General features: G+C 38.8%; 2 protein-coding genes across 3 annotated transcripts in view; both read left to right on the top strand.

Annotated features, from left to right (window-relative positions):
- The first annotated feature begins 692 nt into the window (after positions 1–692).
- On the top strand, positions 693–11,920 carry LOC138035910 (cathepsin K-like). Of its 2 annotated transcripts, none has more exons than XM_068882311.1 (9): positions 693–1,077; positions 2,710–2,921; positions 4,349–4,601; positions 5,378–5,594; positions 6,433–6,668; positions 7,010–7,101; positions 7,936–8,109; positions 8,957–9,146; positions 10,476–11,919. In XM_068882311.1, the coding sequence occupies exons 1-9, from the start codon at positions 834–836 to the stop codon at positions 10,850–10,852; spliced, it is 1,995 nt and encodes a 664-aa protein (XP_068738412.1). In that variant the 5' UTR covers positions 693–833; the 3' UTR covers positions 10,853–11,919. The 2 variants fall into 2 exon arrangements, with proteins under 2 accessions (XP_068738412.1, XP_068738413.1); XM_068882312.1 differs by lacking the exon at positions 693–1,077 and adding an exon at positions 1,618–1,726 and having other exon boundaries at positions 10,476–11,920.
- A 1,764-nt stretch (positions 11,921–13,684) lies between these two features.
- LOC138035909 (counting factor associated protein D-like) overlaps positions 13,685–17,363 on the top strand; it is an 11,768-nt gene continuing 8,089 nt past the window's right edge. The window contains exons 1-3 of the mRNA XM_068882310.1: positions 13,685–14,799; positions 15,819–16,006; positions 16,761–17,001. Of these exons, the coding sequence (XP_068738411.1) occupies positions 14,379–14,799; positions 15,819–16,006; positions 16,761–17,001 (850 nt within the window). The 5' untranslated portion in view covers positions 13,685–14,378. The remainder of the gene's footprint in view (positions 14,800–15,818; positions 16,007–16,760; positions 17,002–17,363) is intronic.

Genomic DNA, 17,363 nt, shown 5'->3' with positions numbered 1-17,363 from the left:
TTCATCAACTCAACAACCCATGCAACGGTGTTCAACTTACAACCGTACAAACTTTGCAAGGAGACGAAACTGAAAATCAAATTCGCACACCTTAAGTGGTGGATAATTTCTTAAAAAACTTTGTTAGGTGGCCACGGTAAGGCGCGTCGCACTGTAAGAGGTGTTTTGGATTCAGACCTGACACGACTTTTCGCCTAATGAGAATTTCACTTCTCTCTAGGGGTAGGGATCCAAGATCAAACTCTGCTCTAAAATAATGTTGTGCTTTAGTTTGTAGCGTAATTGTTGTACATATTGAATGTCTATTTGTGAAATACCAATAAAATTTATTGAATTCTAAATAAATATATAGACTGAATAGCTTTGACTGAATAGTGCCATTCTCTTTTCGGACTCTTTTGAGGAAACGGTGAATATATATACCTTGTCATTATTTTGCAAGTCACGAAACGGTTAAGTCTTCTCGTCGCAACTTAGTCTGTTTTGTAATAGAAACAACAATTGCTCAAATTTAGAATAAAACAAATTTTTGCCGGTGTCCGCTTTGACTGATCGCCATAAATGGCATGTTTTGGCAGCTCAGCTTTGATCACTCAACCTTTATCTCTATGATGTAATTTGATGCGTGATTCACCCATAAACATGGTTTAGTTGGCTCTACGAAATGACACAGGTCGCTTCCTTTGTTGTATCCCGAAAATACGGCATTACATGATGCAGGAAGCGTGAAATCGGTGCTCTAAATTTATTCATGCTCGATTGTGTGTGGCGAAAAGGGGGAAGAACCTGGGCCTGTTGGAAAGACAACATCGTCTAAGAGGCACCATTGTGATATGCCTTATGGAACGTTTGCCTTGTTTTGTCTTATGATTCTCGAGCAATGGCCTTTTATTGGAAGCACACCCAAGAAACACAAGGGAAACGCAAAAGTGCATAGCGTTGACTTAAGAAGCTTGCATTTTCCTAGTGAATATCATGCAACGGGTGTTTTGTCGCTACCCACAAGTAACATAAACGAACCGTTTGAAGTTTGGCACAGTAAGACTCATGAAAAGAGTCGAATTGATTACTATCATGGTAAGTGTGTTATCCTGTTTTCGATCTCAGCTCTACATTAACTAAAGTTACTTAAGACACTAATCTGATTTTTATTTTCATCACGTATTTCTTAGTCTTTAAAAAAATCGTTGTTTTTTAGAGCCGTGGATACCTGCAAAGTTCAATCAAAATATTCAAGGACTAATTGTTATTTACAAGTACCCGTAAAGGAAAAATGCTTCGGGGTAAATAGAGATTTAACATACCACAGAAGCGCTGTGTTTACATGACACTTACTACGAAAGCATTTCAGTCTCTTTTTTTGAGTGGGTTTACCTACTGTAGGTTTGGCAATCTAACCCACAGGTATATGCTGAGTGTATGGATTGATTTTTTAATTGAATACTTCCGCTTTGAGAAGTCCCTTGAAAAGGAGTGCGATGGGGCAAACTATTCACAGATTGTGATCATCGATACTGCTTGACTCAATCAAAATCATTGCTATAGAGACGCTAATGAAACAAAATACCACACCTTTTTTTCAGTATAAGGCCGTGGATATCTGACAGTAAAGATATAAAAAATCTTTGCCCGTTAAGAGTCTTAGGAATATATCACAAGCTACAACCATACTGATTGTCATCGTATTGCATGGTATTGAGATCTATGAGGCGAAAATATGCGAATGGTATGTCCACGGTCATTTAATTGTGAAAAAAAAAGGAAAGAAATATTAGCTTTGGCCAATATTTTGAGCGAGTCTCCGTTTGGGTCGTCACGAGAGAGGTTTCTCAGTTGAAGTTCTAGACACTTCGCTTCTGAGCTCATTTTTGAAAAGCCAAAGTTTCACTTTAATTCAAAAATACAAACGACACTTCGGGTGGATCTTCAGTTGCTTCAAGAATTTGGTTTCTCTCACTGAACCTGGCTAATAACGTCTGTGTGACTAATTTATCACGTACTCATGTCTGCTGAATTGAAACCCTTCTTTAATACCCACGGGCTTTACAACTGGAAGTGGACGTTCCAAAAACTTTACATGACAATCATCACACCCGATGTACTCACAAGCAATTGATTGTAATTTTATTCGCGTTTCTTAAAACCAAAATGAAACTAAAACAACTGGCCCTGTGAGGGCATTCTAACGAGTTTTTTCTTCCCTGCCAATCCTTAGAGTCGAATCATTTTCAGCTATATCTTCCTTACCAAATAACCCTAATTGTATCGTCTAATCTCGCGTACTTAGTTAATACTTACTTATTAAATCTCAAATCGGGAGACATATTTTTAAAAAATGAACTACCTCGTACAACCCTCAGTCCGCTCTGCATTCTTGCAAGCTTTCCTTAGACTCTGCTGGAAGACGTTTGCAAACGAATTATTTTCTTGAACTAGTAGCCTCATCCGGATAAAAAGGCACTTTTGGCCAATGAACATTTATACCCTGCATTGTTCTACCCACTGTGCTATCAAGCCAGCCGATCGATAGGTGGTCATATGCGAGTTCACGTTTTCTCCCATAAGAGGTATATTGGAACATAACTGCGGAATGGATATATGATCTTTTATTTCATAACCAGCCTAAATTCGTAAGATTTTATATATTCTAAACATTTATTTCTATTAATTCAAGCTTTCGTACACCTTTTCCCCTTAATTTTACTCAAGGGGAAGTAAAAACCTTTCAAAGAGGTGATTTGGGAAGACATGGCATGTACTTTAAACTTATCCCAAAGTACTCTTACAAGCTGCACAAGAATCACCGCCATTTCAGGGGATGCTGGAAGAGGTATGGGACCAAATCTCGAAGGGCCAAGGCACAGTCAATATTACCATGTAATTCAGCTTGGCCATTCAAGTCTCGGCTTGAGGACTTTAAGGTAAGAACATTTCCTTCTCAATTTTTCGCAACCGAGTCACACGGTGATTTTAATATTCATGGAATTAGTGACCCTTATGACATTCCTGCTCAAACTTTAGTCCTATCCCAGGTCTCAGTTTTGGTGCCCTCATCTTCTTGCTCCACATAAACGACATAGCAAAAGCATTATTTTCTATAAGATAAGCAATATAACATCGGGCTAAACTGAGTTCAAAAAAAAGAGTTGAAAACCTGTCTTTGTTATACGAAGTACGTTCTCGTGTCGCTTGATTATGAAGTACTTTGTTATTAATCATAGTGAATAATATTACTCACTTCAATACACGGAATGTCAGGATGGGAGTGCTGGAATCTCAGCTATCAGCTAAATTTTCGCCCATTTCTCAGCTGTCAGCTAAATTGTGGCCATTTATCACGCAACAGTTGAATAACACATCAACAATACTCAGCTATCAGTTAAAAAACTCATCGTTTCTCAGTTGACAGTTAAGATTTTGGCCGAATCTTCGCTATAAGTTAACCTCATCCATAACCTGTACACATCTCGCAGAAATAAATTCGATATTATGAATATTATGTGTATTTTTAATCTGCTTATTAGTCCCTTGGATATCAATTTTAAAAAAATGTTGTGATACAGAGAGCAATTTGTTTCGAGGGAATTACTGACCGACAATAAGTTTAAAAGGATAACACAAATGACAAGTGAGTCCCGTTTTCACTTAACATGCAAAGATGCTTTGGGATCGTGCCCGAAAACTTGCAGAACACAAGGGAAGCCGTCTAAGAACAGACCTTGAGCAGCGTCACCCGACCATTTTCCCTGGTTAACCTCGAACTTTGAATATCTGTTTGTTTGAATTCCATCATTAGCGATAGTTACAAACATGTTTGCTTGCTTTTTCATGCCTTGAAAATGTCCTCTGTTCTTTTTTTATTTCCTAACACCTTTTGTCTGTTTTCCCTTGTTCTCCGAAAATGCTCAGAATCCCTAACCATTGTTTAGATGATATTTTTAGCCTAAGAACTCTAAATTTTGAGTACCAGTGGACGTTCGATTCAGCCGGTTCTTTGCAAGCCTGCCTCACTAGGTTTCAGAAGAAAGGACCATGTCTAAGGTAATCCAAGACCGGCAGTCTTTGATCTTGCAGTCCAAATTCCATGTCCTTAATTCCAGAATTCATCTCTCCGTACATCCTGAATTCATGAAGTGGCCAGATTCGGATTCCGTGACTGGATCCCGGATTCCAAAGCCCAGGATTCCATAATTTTCTCCATACAAAACATTTCTGGTTTCCGGAATCCGGGTAACCTTACATAGGGCGACTAAAATTGTTTGAGAGATTTGGTTATTTCGGATTGAAGTGTGTTTGGAAATTTTCCTGACACCTTCACAGTTCCCATCACTTTTTCTCGTTTTCTCAGTACACGGGTGATGCTACCATAGATGGCAAACTGTGCACAAAGTGGACGTACAACATAACAGTATTTGAGCGCAATAATACATACGTGTTTTACGCCACCAAAACTGTCCCACCCAAACCAGTGTACTTTGAAATGAATGGTTACGATACCCTGCTGGTGTCCTACTACGACAAATACGTGATCAAGTACCACAGCTTTGATGAGTGGGATTACGATCCTGGTGATGATCCGGATGTTTTTGAGATTCCACATTGTGAGTAGATTATATTTTAATCTTGTGAAAAATTGAATTTGACGCGAACTTGATAAAAGTGTTGGTTCAGACAAACGCCTTCGAATAAAAAGTGAAGTGAGAACCGATTTACACAGTGCAGCCGGCAGGTTAGCAGCTTGTGGGCCTGTGTGTTTTAAGAAATCAATCAAAGGGGACAATTTGTTTCTTATTTACAAAGCCAAATGAATTCGTTCAAACCGACGAAAAACACAGTCTTTGACCGGAGAGGCCCACGAGCAGGGGTTTCTTTTTTAATTTTTTTTTTCTCGCGTTCGCTAGGCTGACGAGTGCGGGAAAGAGTCTTCTGCCATGGGTCGAAACTCACTTTGATCCAACCGCCGTCCACAACTTTGGACGGCACGCTTCAAACCGCAAGCCTCATGATATGTTTGCTGCCCACTGTGTCCAGCGCATTCCTTTACAATAATGCTGCTGTTTTAAGTAAGCCCACACAACATGAAGTATCACGAGGTTGTGTTGGGCATGCCGTGCATGCTCCACACGGCGAATTTCGACCCATGGCAGAGGTCTCCTTCCCGTTCTCGTCAGCCCAGCGAACGCAACAGAAAAGAGACCTCTGCTAGCAGGGAGAGGCCGTGCATCCTCATGAAAATCCAGCGTCTTTACCATTCGGCCAGGCCACCTTCTTAAAACGAGGTGGATAAGTCACTTTAATTAATGCATAAGTCACTTAGATTAAACCATGAAAAAAGATAAGACAAAAGCAACACATCTGATGCTGCTCTTCCTTCTAGTGCGACAAGACAAATGGTGTTGGAACATCGACAAAAGGTCACGAGACAGTGATGGTGCTTTGATGTCATTAAATCCCATGGGTGAGTTTGCTATGCTTCATCATGATGAAGACCCGATTGAAAAGGACTTCCAAGAGTTTCGTACAAAGCACAAGAGGAATTACAAGGACAGAATAGAACATCAGAAAAGAAAGAACCTTTTTAGGCATAATTTGAGGTTCGTGTAAAACAAAACAGTTTTATAACGTTTTCTCGTAATTATTCATCATTACGCACGACTGCTTAATACATCCAACCACTCTGATCCCGACGGCCATCTATCCGTCAATCAAAGATCCAGATGTTAAAGAGTAGTTGCCCACAAATGGGTAAAAAGTTGGCCTGTTTATTCAACTGGGTCATTTCTAAACGAGGCACCGAACCGGACCAGTACATCTAAAAGTTGATAGACAAAATATGGAGATGCCATTTCAAAGCCTCCACTTAGACCAGACTCATCCACGACTTCGCCTTGCATTGGACTAACTGTCTTGAAATGGAATCCATCGTCATTATCTTTGAAATATATTTATCTTTTTAACATTATGTGGTGTCGGGGAAATATAACTCTGCTTTTCTTAATCATTACGCGAATATTTTCAAGTTGTGAAGGGTGTTAATTGAAAACTCATTTCCCAGCAATTAAACTTCAATGAAGATGTTGAAGATAAGAAGAAGAAGAAAGTCGAAATTACTCCTTCGGGTGCTGACGCCCTTCAAATAACCTCAAATTTGTTCTTTTTATGTTATTGTCACGAAGGGAACGGCAATCAAACGTAGCAAAATATCAATCGCACCTGTGAGGTGTGCAGAGACTATAGTTCTGCTAAACTTGTCAAGCCGTCGTTGCTTAGTGAGAAGTATGTTTGCGGTAGTAAAGAACCTGCTAGTGTTAATAGTAATGAAGTCTCCATGGGGAAATAACTCTTTTCAGCAAATTATTTACCCCAGTTTACAAGATAAATTATTCACTCAATGAAATGAAATATTTTTGCTTAAGCTACTATCCTTAATAGGTATATTCGGTCCATGAATATGAAAGGTAACTTTTACCACCTCGCCGTCAATCACTTCGCCGACATGACAGATGCTGAATTTCAAGGCCACAAGGGGCTCATGCCAGGAGATGGTGGTTATGGATCTCGTGAAGATGAAGATGATAATTTCGACGATTACTGGAGGCGAGATAGAATAGAAAAGAATACAAATAGATATGGACATGTCCCTCGGGAACTAGATTGGAGAAATTACGGTGAGTACTGTTAAAGGCGAGCATTTGAATCGCAATAGCCATTTAATAGAACTTGAGGACTTGAGGTTCAGAAAATGATCAGACCCTATTGTGCAGTCCCGAGATTTTACCACATTAGAGGTTCAACGGCATGGTTACCAGTCCTTGAGTAAAAAAGACACCATGTGAATCCATGGGAATCCTTATCAAATGGTAAACTACTAACTAATAAATGAATTCTTCAAAGCTGTCCGATTGAATTTTTCAGCCTCGAAACTGCTATTATGTTTGGGTTACAGAACAAGTTGAAGACGTGTCAGTTTACCGCTTCTTTAATGCAAAACTCCATTTTCCCTTTGTAGGAGCTGTTTCACCCGCTAAAGGACAGGGAACCTGCGGCTCTTGTTGGGCCTTCGCTGCAGCTGGAGCGGTTGAAGGCGCAAATTTTATTAAGGTACGACAACAAATAGACTTCATAGTGTAAAATAAACTAAAAACGTTCAATTTAATGCATTTGCCAAAATGTGAGAAGGCTCAGAGTTAACGGCCTTTGCCACAATTGAAGATATCGTGTGGTTCATTATTACCTATGCCTTCCAACTACTATTCTTACTCTTTTTTTTTTACTTTGTTCCCGAGTTTTCAACCACCAAGGTTTGCAAACTAACTTTGCTTTTCTCTTAATGGAATGATTAATATTTCCAAAGAGTCAATTTTAATATCTTCAAGTGGTTATATATAATTTGAAGTCTTAAGGCTTGAATAATTGTAAGTTATATTAGTCAGTTGCAGACTTTGGCGGTTAGTTGTTCCTCCCACAGCAGTAAACACTGTTCAGAGCGCTACGAGTCATGACCAATTTTTTAAATTATGTCAATTGAAAATACCCAACTTTTCATTTGTGTTGTTTTACCAGAGCCAGAACAAATCGCATACAATAGTTAACACAATTGTGAGAAGGTAGCAGCGATCATTTTACATCGACTTTTTACCAATAAAAAAAAAAAAAAACAGTCCCACGCTGTCCAATGGTCACTTAATATCACCGTAATAGTTTCGCTTAATTGTACCAACAACTGACTCTCGATACACAGAAATTAAAGGGATAGCCTGTTTTGTCTTTTAAAAAGTTGAGCCGTTGCGTGACCTCGTTCCTATACGGTGAATGAAATGTCCCGAGGTTTAGAGACACGCGATGACGCGCTTTTCGCTCTACACTCCTCAGCGGTACACGTGTGCTTTGTGTTAGAACTTATCAGAGCTAAGGAAAGCAACTGTGTATTTCTAGACTGGAGAATTACTTGATTTATCGGAGCAGCAGCTATTAGACTGTACCTGGGCAACGCCTGGAGTCGAGCACGGAAATAATGGCTGTCTTGGAGGCTGGACATGGAAGGCGTTCTCTTGGATAAGAAAGTTTGGAATCGCTACAGTGGACAGCTATGGCCCTTATAGAGGACAGGTTGGTTCCCCTTCCTCTCAGTCTCTCTCTCTCTTTCTCTTCAAAAGTGAGCAACTTTTATATCAATGTTGTCCTTGGGTACCTTTCGCAATTCTGATAGGGAGGAGTGATCCTCGCACTTTCCTGGATAACTGAATCAATTGTCTCGTACAGACACCTGAAAACTCAATTTATGGCTTTAATGGGATTCGAACCCATTACCTCCTGGATGACGTTGCAATGCTCTATCAACTAAGCTATGAAGCTGTCGTGTTAAAGGAATTGAAATACTAGTTGTAAAGTAATCATAACAACAACAATTTATGTTTTGAAACGCTGTAGCTATCATTGCTTAATCTCATCTCACACAGCCGTATGGTGACCTCTCAATCAGTTAATAATACTTTATTCTCCTCCCTTTACGCTTCAAAATATTGAACAATAACAAAAGTTGACGGTAATGAGATATTCTCGAAAGCTCTGAGTCAACTACCAGAACTGCTTCAAACGTGAGAAAAGTTTTTCCCTAGCCTATTAATTAATTAACAACAAAATCGCCAGAAATCGTAGGGTCACCTAGTCGTTTTGGGTAAAGAGCGATTAAAAATAGTGTTTTTTGGAGCGCTTAATTTCCTTCCATGGCCATAAATTGTCTAATATTCTAAGAGAGTTGACCGATCGTGCTTACTAACAGTTGATGTTTCATTATCTGATTGCGTAGGTTTCACAGGTGTTTGACCCTAAAGTCTTGTAGACATAAATTCAACTACGGTAGATAGAGGAGTATTTCGACACATGTGAGAGCTCTTTCAACTTCAAGCGTAACAACCCCCAAAATGAGTGATATGCTTTTGTATTTCATCTTCAGGAAGGTTATTGCAAGACTAAAAGTCTGAAAACAGGAGCAAAAATTCACAGTTACAGAAGAGTTAAACGCTATAACAGGGAAGCGTTGAAGAAAGCCTTGGCTTACCACGGTCCAGCAACTATATCCATCAATGCCAACCCTAAGACATTAAAATTCTATAGCCATGGCGTCTTGGATGATATCTCGTGCAGTAAGTAAAAGCCTTAAATAATGGTCGCGATAGAGATTTAGAACCACGTTTACGGCAAACTAGTTTGGTTTTGATTTATCTCTTACTTGTTGGCTTTAACTATCGAGCAAATTCTGAAAAGAGAGGCTAGAAATTCCATTGCTTTTACAACTCGCTTCTCTATGGTTTACCGGACTCCCTAATGAAAAGCCTTCAACACTGTACAGAATGCTGCTGCTCGCCTCCTGACTTGCTCACCTAAATGATACGTGCACACACAATTGACTTTCAAATCCCTTAACAATCGAGTTCCTGTTTACATCAAGGGTTTGATCTAACGCTAACAACCAATGCACGAACTCTTTTCATCTCATAAATACTTTCTCATTCCTTCTGAATTAAAGCCTTATGGCCACTTATGGTCGGCGCTATGCCATTTCCGTTGCGACACCCTTTCTCTGGAACAGCTTAAACGTAAATTGACGACATTTCTTGTTCGTAAACGAGCATTTTTTACACAGCGTTACCATTTTCTAGATTTAATCTAGAGTATTTGTATTGTACATAACTTTTCAAATTAGTTAACGTTATATAAATAGCGCTTTTGGATCTCTGAGAAAAGGTGCGCTATAAATGTGTGATTATTTTTGTTACTATTATTATTCAAATGATTTCACGAACTTGTGCCAAGCTGAAGCTTGCCATTTACCGTTTCACGCAAATGCCTTTAGCCCCCTCACCCCTCCAGTATTAAATCGAAACTTAATACACAAACACAAGTCACAACGAATCACTGATCATCATACATCGTTACTGGTCCCATTCCTCAATTGTTCAAAGTACAGAGTATAACATATACTTCACTTTAAATAATGGGGCTTCTTGGATACGAGATTGGTTATTATCGGTCAGTGTAAAATGCAGACTGCAGACCAGGGGCCGGTTCCTGAAAGGTGTATTAACTCGATTCCAGGGATAAATGTGCTGGAATAAGGTATATTTATCCTTGTGATAGAGTTATTACACCTTTTAGGAACCATCCCTAGGGGTAAAACGCAGACTAAGGTTATAATGTAACTGTTGAAAAAGCCCAAACCCTTTAGAAATGCTAACCTTAGGCTTAACTGTTAGCATTTATAAATGGTTTGGGCTTTTTCAACTATTACATTATAACCTTAGTCTGCAGTCTGCATTTTACACTGACCGGATTGGTTATAGTCAATTCATAATCAACGCACACTTATGGAATAATCGTTAAATAGATATAGCGCCATAACAAATCGTTACCGTAACATATGATTCAATAATAGTTACCGATAACACATGCTATTTGTTTTCCTTGCTTTTCAGACAACAAAACTGATCATGCCGTTTTACTTGTCGGATACGGTACAGAAAATGGTGTCCCTTATTGGTTGATTAAAAACTCTTGGTCATACAATTGGGGAGATAGCGGTTTTATAAAAATACGCCATGGACTGTGCGGTGTAGAGAAGAGGCCATTTGTTGTTCTAAACAGAGGTAGCAAGCCTTTGCCGTGGCAGATAGAAGAAAAACAAAAACGCCAGCGTCAAAAGGAACTAAAGAGAAGATTACTCAAAACTCGACAAGAAAATCATGAAACTAATGACAATAAAATTATTCGCAAAGATGCGATAGAGGATCCTGACTTCAGGGATATTGAAGCTGACTTTGATGAATATTTTGACAATGAAGATGTTTGGTAAGAGGAATAAAACCTCGCCGTTCTGTATCTTTATGGAGGACGTGCGGTATCGACGAGAAGAAAACTTAAGTTACTGCCGGTGTTATAGAGATTTAGCATCGAGTTTGCGTTATACGTAGACTTCTAGCAGTCCCTTCTAGCGCTTGCTTTAGTCACGCAAACGAGCCGAAGAGATGAGGGAGTATTAGGAGGGATCGAAATGTTCTCTCCTCGGTTCTTCGGCTCGCTTGCGTGACTAAAGCGGACTGCTCGACTGAATCAGAAGGGACTGGCAGAGCAGTCTAAGTTATACGTTAGGCTGACATTTGCGTTTTGGAACACAAAGGAAAGAAACGAAACTTGTTTGATCTTACCTCATTAATTTTCTTTCCTTTTAGTCACAGATACTCTCTGAAGAAAGAAACAAGTGAAAACTGTCATGCTTTTAAGAACAGCAATACCTGCTTTTCACTGTTTCGCTCATATGGGTTCCTACATCTGTCTATAATCACCAATCTGCATTTTTTAGCTTCTTTAGTGGTGTTGTCGGCAAAACTGCTAGATCAATGGGAAGAAGTTCTGCGCTTCACGTTTTTAACCTTGAACCTAGGCCATTCTCTTTCTGGGGTGCCTTTCGATCATAGGGATAAAAGCAGCTTCACCCATGCTTACGTTGAAAATGCGCCAAAAGACCTTCGTATAGTAGAACAAGCTATTCGTAGTCATAAAACTTCAGTCCAGGCTAGCCTGATAAAATAAATGAGAACAATGATAATGAAATTTTCTTAAGCCAATGTCAATTGCAACTGTATTTAGCGAAGGTGCACACTGTACAGAAATCCAATCAGATCAACTCATATCGAATCGTAGGTTGGAAGAAGGCGTCAGAAAAAGGACATGGCTCGAGCTTATAGTCCGAGGGGGGGTACTTTCTTCTTTCAATTGCAAGTAGGAAATATTTACGTGCTCTTGATCTCCTTGAGACTATAACATAATAGTCGTATCTATCTATTATAATGAAAAGTAACCAGCCAGTCTTTTTTTATACAAAACTCCCGTTCCATACAAAAAGCTGAATCATCGATAATCGTAAGATTATCTTAAACTATTTCTTGACATATGACAAAAGAAATAAAAGTGTCTTTTATTAGAAAGTATTCGTAATTGTAGACATCTCTAGTAGTAGCTCTAAATGAGGATCTAACACACAAATACAGCGATCTCACTTTACCCTCACCCTACACCCCAATTATTCAAACTAAGTAAGAAAACCAACTTCAGTGTCCCGAGACTTTTGCAACTGATTGTAGACTTAATGACCACTTGCAAGGCTACACCAGTACAGGTAATTGAGAGCGAGGATTAAATCGACATCTGGGACCACAAAAGAAAACAGCAAGAGCCGATACAACGTAAATTTGGTTTTAGTGGTGTACTATATTTCGGCTGGCCAAACCATCCTTCTTCAGGTAAAATGAGAGTTTACAATATGTAGTACTGGAAAAAATGTGATAAAAACATGGCAGTTAAACGAATTTGAGCAGTCGATTGCGTGATTATGATTGTGACGTTGGTCGTTCCCCAGCAAAAACTCAACTAAAATGGCAAATTGTCTTATCTAACAGCTCGGCGGAAGGCTAAAGACCTGGCCAGACCTAGCTCATTTTCCATAATTACTGAACAAATCAATAAGTTATTTTATGGCATCTCAAACATCGTAACTCAAGAGGGGATCGCCGCCCCAACAACTTCATTTACACGTCTACACCGGTCTGGATACGGAGCAAAATCCTGTAAAATCCAAAGGGCCGAAGGCGGGCAAAATAAGGCACCTTGGCAGAAAGTAAGCCTGAGTAGTAGTGGTAATATATAAGCGTCCGGCGGCTGCTGCTCGCAAACTGAACAAATGCCATACGACACATCATAAGGCCTCTCACATCTGCAGAAGTTTGAACATTGTCACGCCTCGTATTCAGCAGATTGTTTTCGTGTTTTAGATCACGACTCCACTAATTTTTCAACTTAAGATAAAAGAGGCTATTCATATTCAGAGAGAACATCCCTCTTTGAATCAACAATTACACCATGTTAATCTTAAACTATCTTTAATTCACACATTTTCACGCCATACTTCCTTTCGTTGTTACTATTTTTCACATAAGCATTTTCTTTTTATCATAAATTTAGCTTCCATCGCTTTGTATTCTGACTAACCGAGAATAGTAGACGTTTCTGTCGAAAAATGTTTTATAAACTCAAAGGTTTCGTCGTTTTCTTAAAACTGTACACAAAGAGTAACTTTGGTTATTTCATTCACAAATTCAATTTTCAGGGTAAGGAATGTTGTCAAGTTTTTCTGGGGAATAACGATCTGGATGGAAATGGGAGCCATATTCCTTCAGCCATTATGGTTACATAATTTTATGGGAAAATTTCCTTAAATCACAAACATTTTATTTTGAGTCATTTAAGACACGCAAAGCTCTTTCGGACTGAGGCAAAACACAAGAAACAAACATGAACATTGTCCCCAACTAGTGTACCATCGCTAGAAGACCTGACACTTCAATAAAAGTTCATTCAATTATTATTATTATTATTATTATTACTATTATTATTATTATTATTATTATTATTATTATTATTATTATTATTATCCCTTTCTTTTTCGCAAGAAGCGTTTTTTCGAGGCATCACCTACGATACGCCAGCTATATTGGATGAGCCTTGGAAGCAGCAATTGGCCCATATCACTCAATGTCCAAACAAAAGACTTTGCCCGTCGAACCTCTCATTCAGTGTGAGGCTGGACGGGCAAAGACAATGCAAAGACAAAGCCTTTATTCCCCACGGACTCCAAAATGGTCGCCGAGTGATAAAGGTGAATTGCGTTGTTACTGAAAAGGGAAGGAGATAGTCAGTTTACAGTTGCAGGGCTAGTTCTTGTTTAAAGTGGGAACGCACAGAATCTTGGAAAATTTAACCAACCATCCGGCTGCCACCAACGTTTTTGTATATTTTTGTCCAAAGTATTAAATGAAAGACAGAGCATTGAAAAATAAAATGATGATAATACAAATATTTCTATTAAGCACATGCAAAGAATCGAATGCTTCAGTAAGACGTCGAGTCTGCAAAGATTTCCCGAATTGCGTTTTTCGATTTAAATTACTCTCTAACGGTGACATTCGGGGAGCTGGGAAAAAGGCCCAAAAAAGTAGCACAAGAGGTTTTGGTTGCCATTCGCAATCAGACACCTTTCCGAGCATCTTAGTTTACTACTTTGTGGCCCAATGTTTATGCCTTGACACCAGAACCAGCAGGTACCTGCTCTCGGAGTGACTCAGTTTTGACAGGTTCCATAAGCTACTGAATCAAACGGATTCCTTGCTTAATCCCATATGCCCCTTACTTACATCTGCATTACCAATCTTGAAAAGGTTTGGAGTTTGAGGTCAAGATGGGTTTGTATTAATATGTGACGGATTGGTTTTGCCAGACTACTCAATGAGAAGGGAACCCGGGAAGGGCCGGACGGAGAATACGATATGTCCGGTATAAGATCAAAATCAGTTAAGATGAAGACCAAGCATAATACAAATTCCATCCCTACACTTCTTACGGTGTACTGCTTATTAACTCTGAAATTGGCGTGTTTGATTAACCACTGCGCCGGACAACACTACTTCTTTGAAGAAATCAAAAAGATACTCAATAGTACCACCGATCCTGAAGAGCTCAACACAGAACGACGAAATGATACGGATACAGAAGACCCTACTATTTCTTTCGAAAATGCAACTCTCCTGCAAGATGACGAGCTTAAAGACTCTATTTTCCATGAGTTGAAGTTTCCAGATTTTTACCATGCTCAGGGAATCATATCTTTACCATACGATGGAATCATTGAACCATTTGAAGCCTGGTACGCTGGTCAACACGAGATGAGTCGCATCGATTACTATTACGGTAATCAAATACCACTTGTGTTAACTTTGTTCATTGTTTTTATAGACTGTAAAGCGTCGTCTAATTGATCGCTCTATTTATCTTGGTTAAAATTTTATGCTAGCATTTCAAAGCTTTACAGCATGCCTAGAATGTCAAAGAAGACCTCGGATTTTTTGGTGCATGAGGTCAAAAAGGTTATGGGTCATGGTCCCAGCGTGGATCAAAGAAGCCTCAATCGGTTGAGTCTGGGCATAATGAGTCGTTAGTTTTTACAAAGAGCCAGCTCTATAAATTAAATAGTATGAAATACATCTAATATCACAGACTAATTCGGAATTATGACGAAAGTAACTGGAGTTCATTAGCCTTAGACGTGGTTAGTGATGCACGTGATAGACCTGGTTAGTGATGAGGCATTGTATCGACCGCAAACTAAGCCCTAATGATGATTATCCGTGCATACCGAACCCGCGCCCGCAGTGGGCGCGTCAGTGAAGACTGTGCTATCCTATCAATCCTTTGCCCTTTCACCGGAAACGGTGCACTTTTGTGCGTAAACGACCTTGTTGTCAATCTACCCTGTCGAAAGAACCCCATCAGAGTATTTTTTTTGCGAAGTTAACTCAAATACATTATCAATACAGTTTTGACGCCTTCTTACACTTTATTCGAAATACTGGACTGAATTCGTCTTAAATTAATTAGAAAAAGCTCAAATAACAGCCAAATCACAACCACTGACGTACGAATCGCCGCTCGCTGGCAACCCAGCTTTGGCGCCAAAAATTTGTTGACCAAAAAGTTGCCACAAAATTATTTAATGGGTTTTCTGGCCCTTTGATTTGGGATAGCACAGTTTTTTTCCCGCTCGCTGAATTCGGATTGGTCGAATTAAATTTCAGTAGCTCTTGGCGTATGCAAGGATTAGATTATCATTCTCATTATCACTTTTATTTTTAAGGGGTTTTCCTCTTTTTATGAAAAAAAAAAACGTTCAAACATTTTCTATATTTTCAAGTAACTTTGAACATTTAAAGGTATGGACAAGACTTATCAAAGAGGAGATTTGAAGCCTTATGGAGTTCTGGTAAAGTTTGTTCCAGCTCACTGGAGTAAAGGAAAGAATCTAAACAAAAATAGCCAGACCTGCTGGTACAGGCCTGGATTTCGATGGTCTCCAGAGAGAGCACAGAGTGTTGTTCCTATAAACCTAAAGGGTTTCCAGGCAAGTACCTAAGCAAGGAGATAAAAGTATATACCAGTGTTCTTTCAAGGCAAGGGATGTGCAGTGTAAGATTCAATGTGGGTGCTTAGAATCTTATGTCGGTCAATAAAGCAATGGGAAACGAGACCCTTTTATTGATCAGTACTTTTTGCTTTCTTCTACTTACATTCTTGATAAGGCAGGAGAAACTGGAGATTTTTTCAACGTTAACGTTTTCTAAAAAATTCGCACACAACACATGGTGCAAAAATCACATCTGAAGCTCGAATCTTTACTTCTGAATTAGCGATTATCATGGCTAATTCCTACTTTGCTCTAATTTAACTATAATCATTACTTCAGAAGACTGAAAGTTTGATAAGGATTTGGAAAATGGTCATATATTTTTTAAAAAGACAACCCAGGTCCACAAGTCCTGGGACAAATGGTCTGTCCTAAATTAACGATAATAGCTAATTCAAAGCAAAGTAAGTACCCTTAACGATAATCGTTAATTTAGAATAGAGATCAGGTTGGATGTTTCCGAATATCCTTTTGATGCAAAAACGTATCATGCTATTGAATTTCTAACATTACTCATTGGGGTGGTAATTAAGTTTGTTCCATTAACCGAGATGATTTTCGTTTTGAAAACTGTATGATCAATGCAGTTGGTTTCCTCTCGATTTACAACAATGATTGATTAACTGATTGATCAATCCATCATGAATGGTCGATTAATGATCGATTAACGGTCGTCCTTTCCTAAATTTAGTACGTTGGCCAAGAAATCCATAGTGGTTTTCCAGTTCACAAGTTACAGCGTAAGGCCACTGTGTACAAGAAAGAAAATACTTATACATTCTTCGTAACAAAGGCGAAGCCCCATAAACCCGTGCGCTACGTCATGCATGGTTATGATACACTGCTTCATTCCTTTTATGATCATTACATTGTGGATTATCTGACATTTCATGAATGGAAGTTTAACTATGACGTGATGAAAATACCTAGAGGTAAGCACTGAAAATAATTTACTAATGTATAGATTTACTATACTTGGTCCATGTTTCAAAGGCAAAAAAAAAAATAAAAATTAAAAAATAGAGATTATTACTGACCTCAGGCGAAGGATCATACGTGAAAAGAGTATTTCATGTGCCTTGCTGTTTTTCATCATCAAATCTTTCGATGAAATTGCGAGAAGACTCTTGTCTGAAAAGCATTTAAAGTGCTACCGTGCCCGAAACATCAATTCTTATTTTTCTTTGGATTTCAAAACTGTGTTTACTAAACACTAATTAAAAATGACCAAAGTTTTAAGTCTAGACTAAAAAAAGAGACACCTGTTTATTTTAACTGGAATGTTCCTATTTCA

The sequence above is a fragment of the Montipora capricornis genome, unplaced genomic scaffold (genome assembly GCF_036669925.1).
Source record: "Montipora capricornis isolate CH-2021 unplaced genomic scaffold, ASM3666992v2 scaffold_436, whole genome shotgun sequence".
In the NCBI taxonomy this organism is placed as follows: domain Eukaryota; kingdom Metazoa; phylum Cnidaria; class Anthozoa; order Scleractinia; family Acroporidae; genus Montipora; species Montipora capricornis.
The sequence above is the reverse complement of the archived record's forward strand: the minus strand, read 5'-3'. Positions and strand labels throughout refer to the sequence as shown.

What these genes read in the sequence shown, in the direction of transcription:
- LOC138035910 (XM_068882311.1), top strand. Translation starts at nt 834, where the DNA reads ATGCCTTATGGAACGTTTGCCTTGTTTTGTCTTATGATTCTCGAGCAA. An exon ending in AAGGCGCAAATTTTATTAAG is followed by an intron (nt 7,102 to 7,935) that starts GTACGACAACAA and finishes GTGTATTTCTAG; the next exon opens with ACTGGAGAATTACTTGATTT. An exon ending in ATGGCCCTTATAGAGGACAG is followed by an intron (nt 8,110 to 8,956) that starts GTTGGTTCCCCT and finishes TTTCATCTTCAG; the next exon opens with GAAGGTTATTGCAAGACTAA.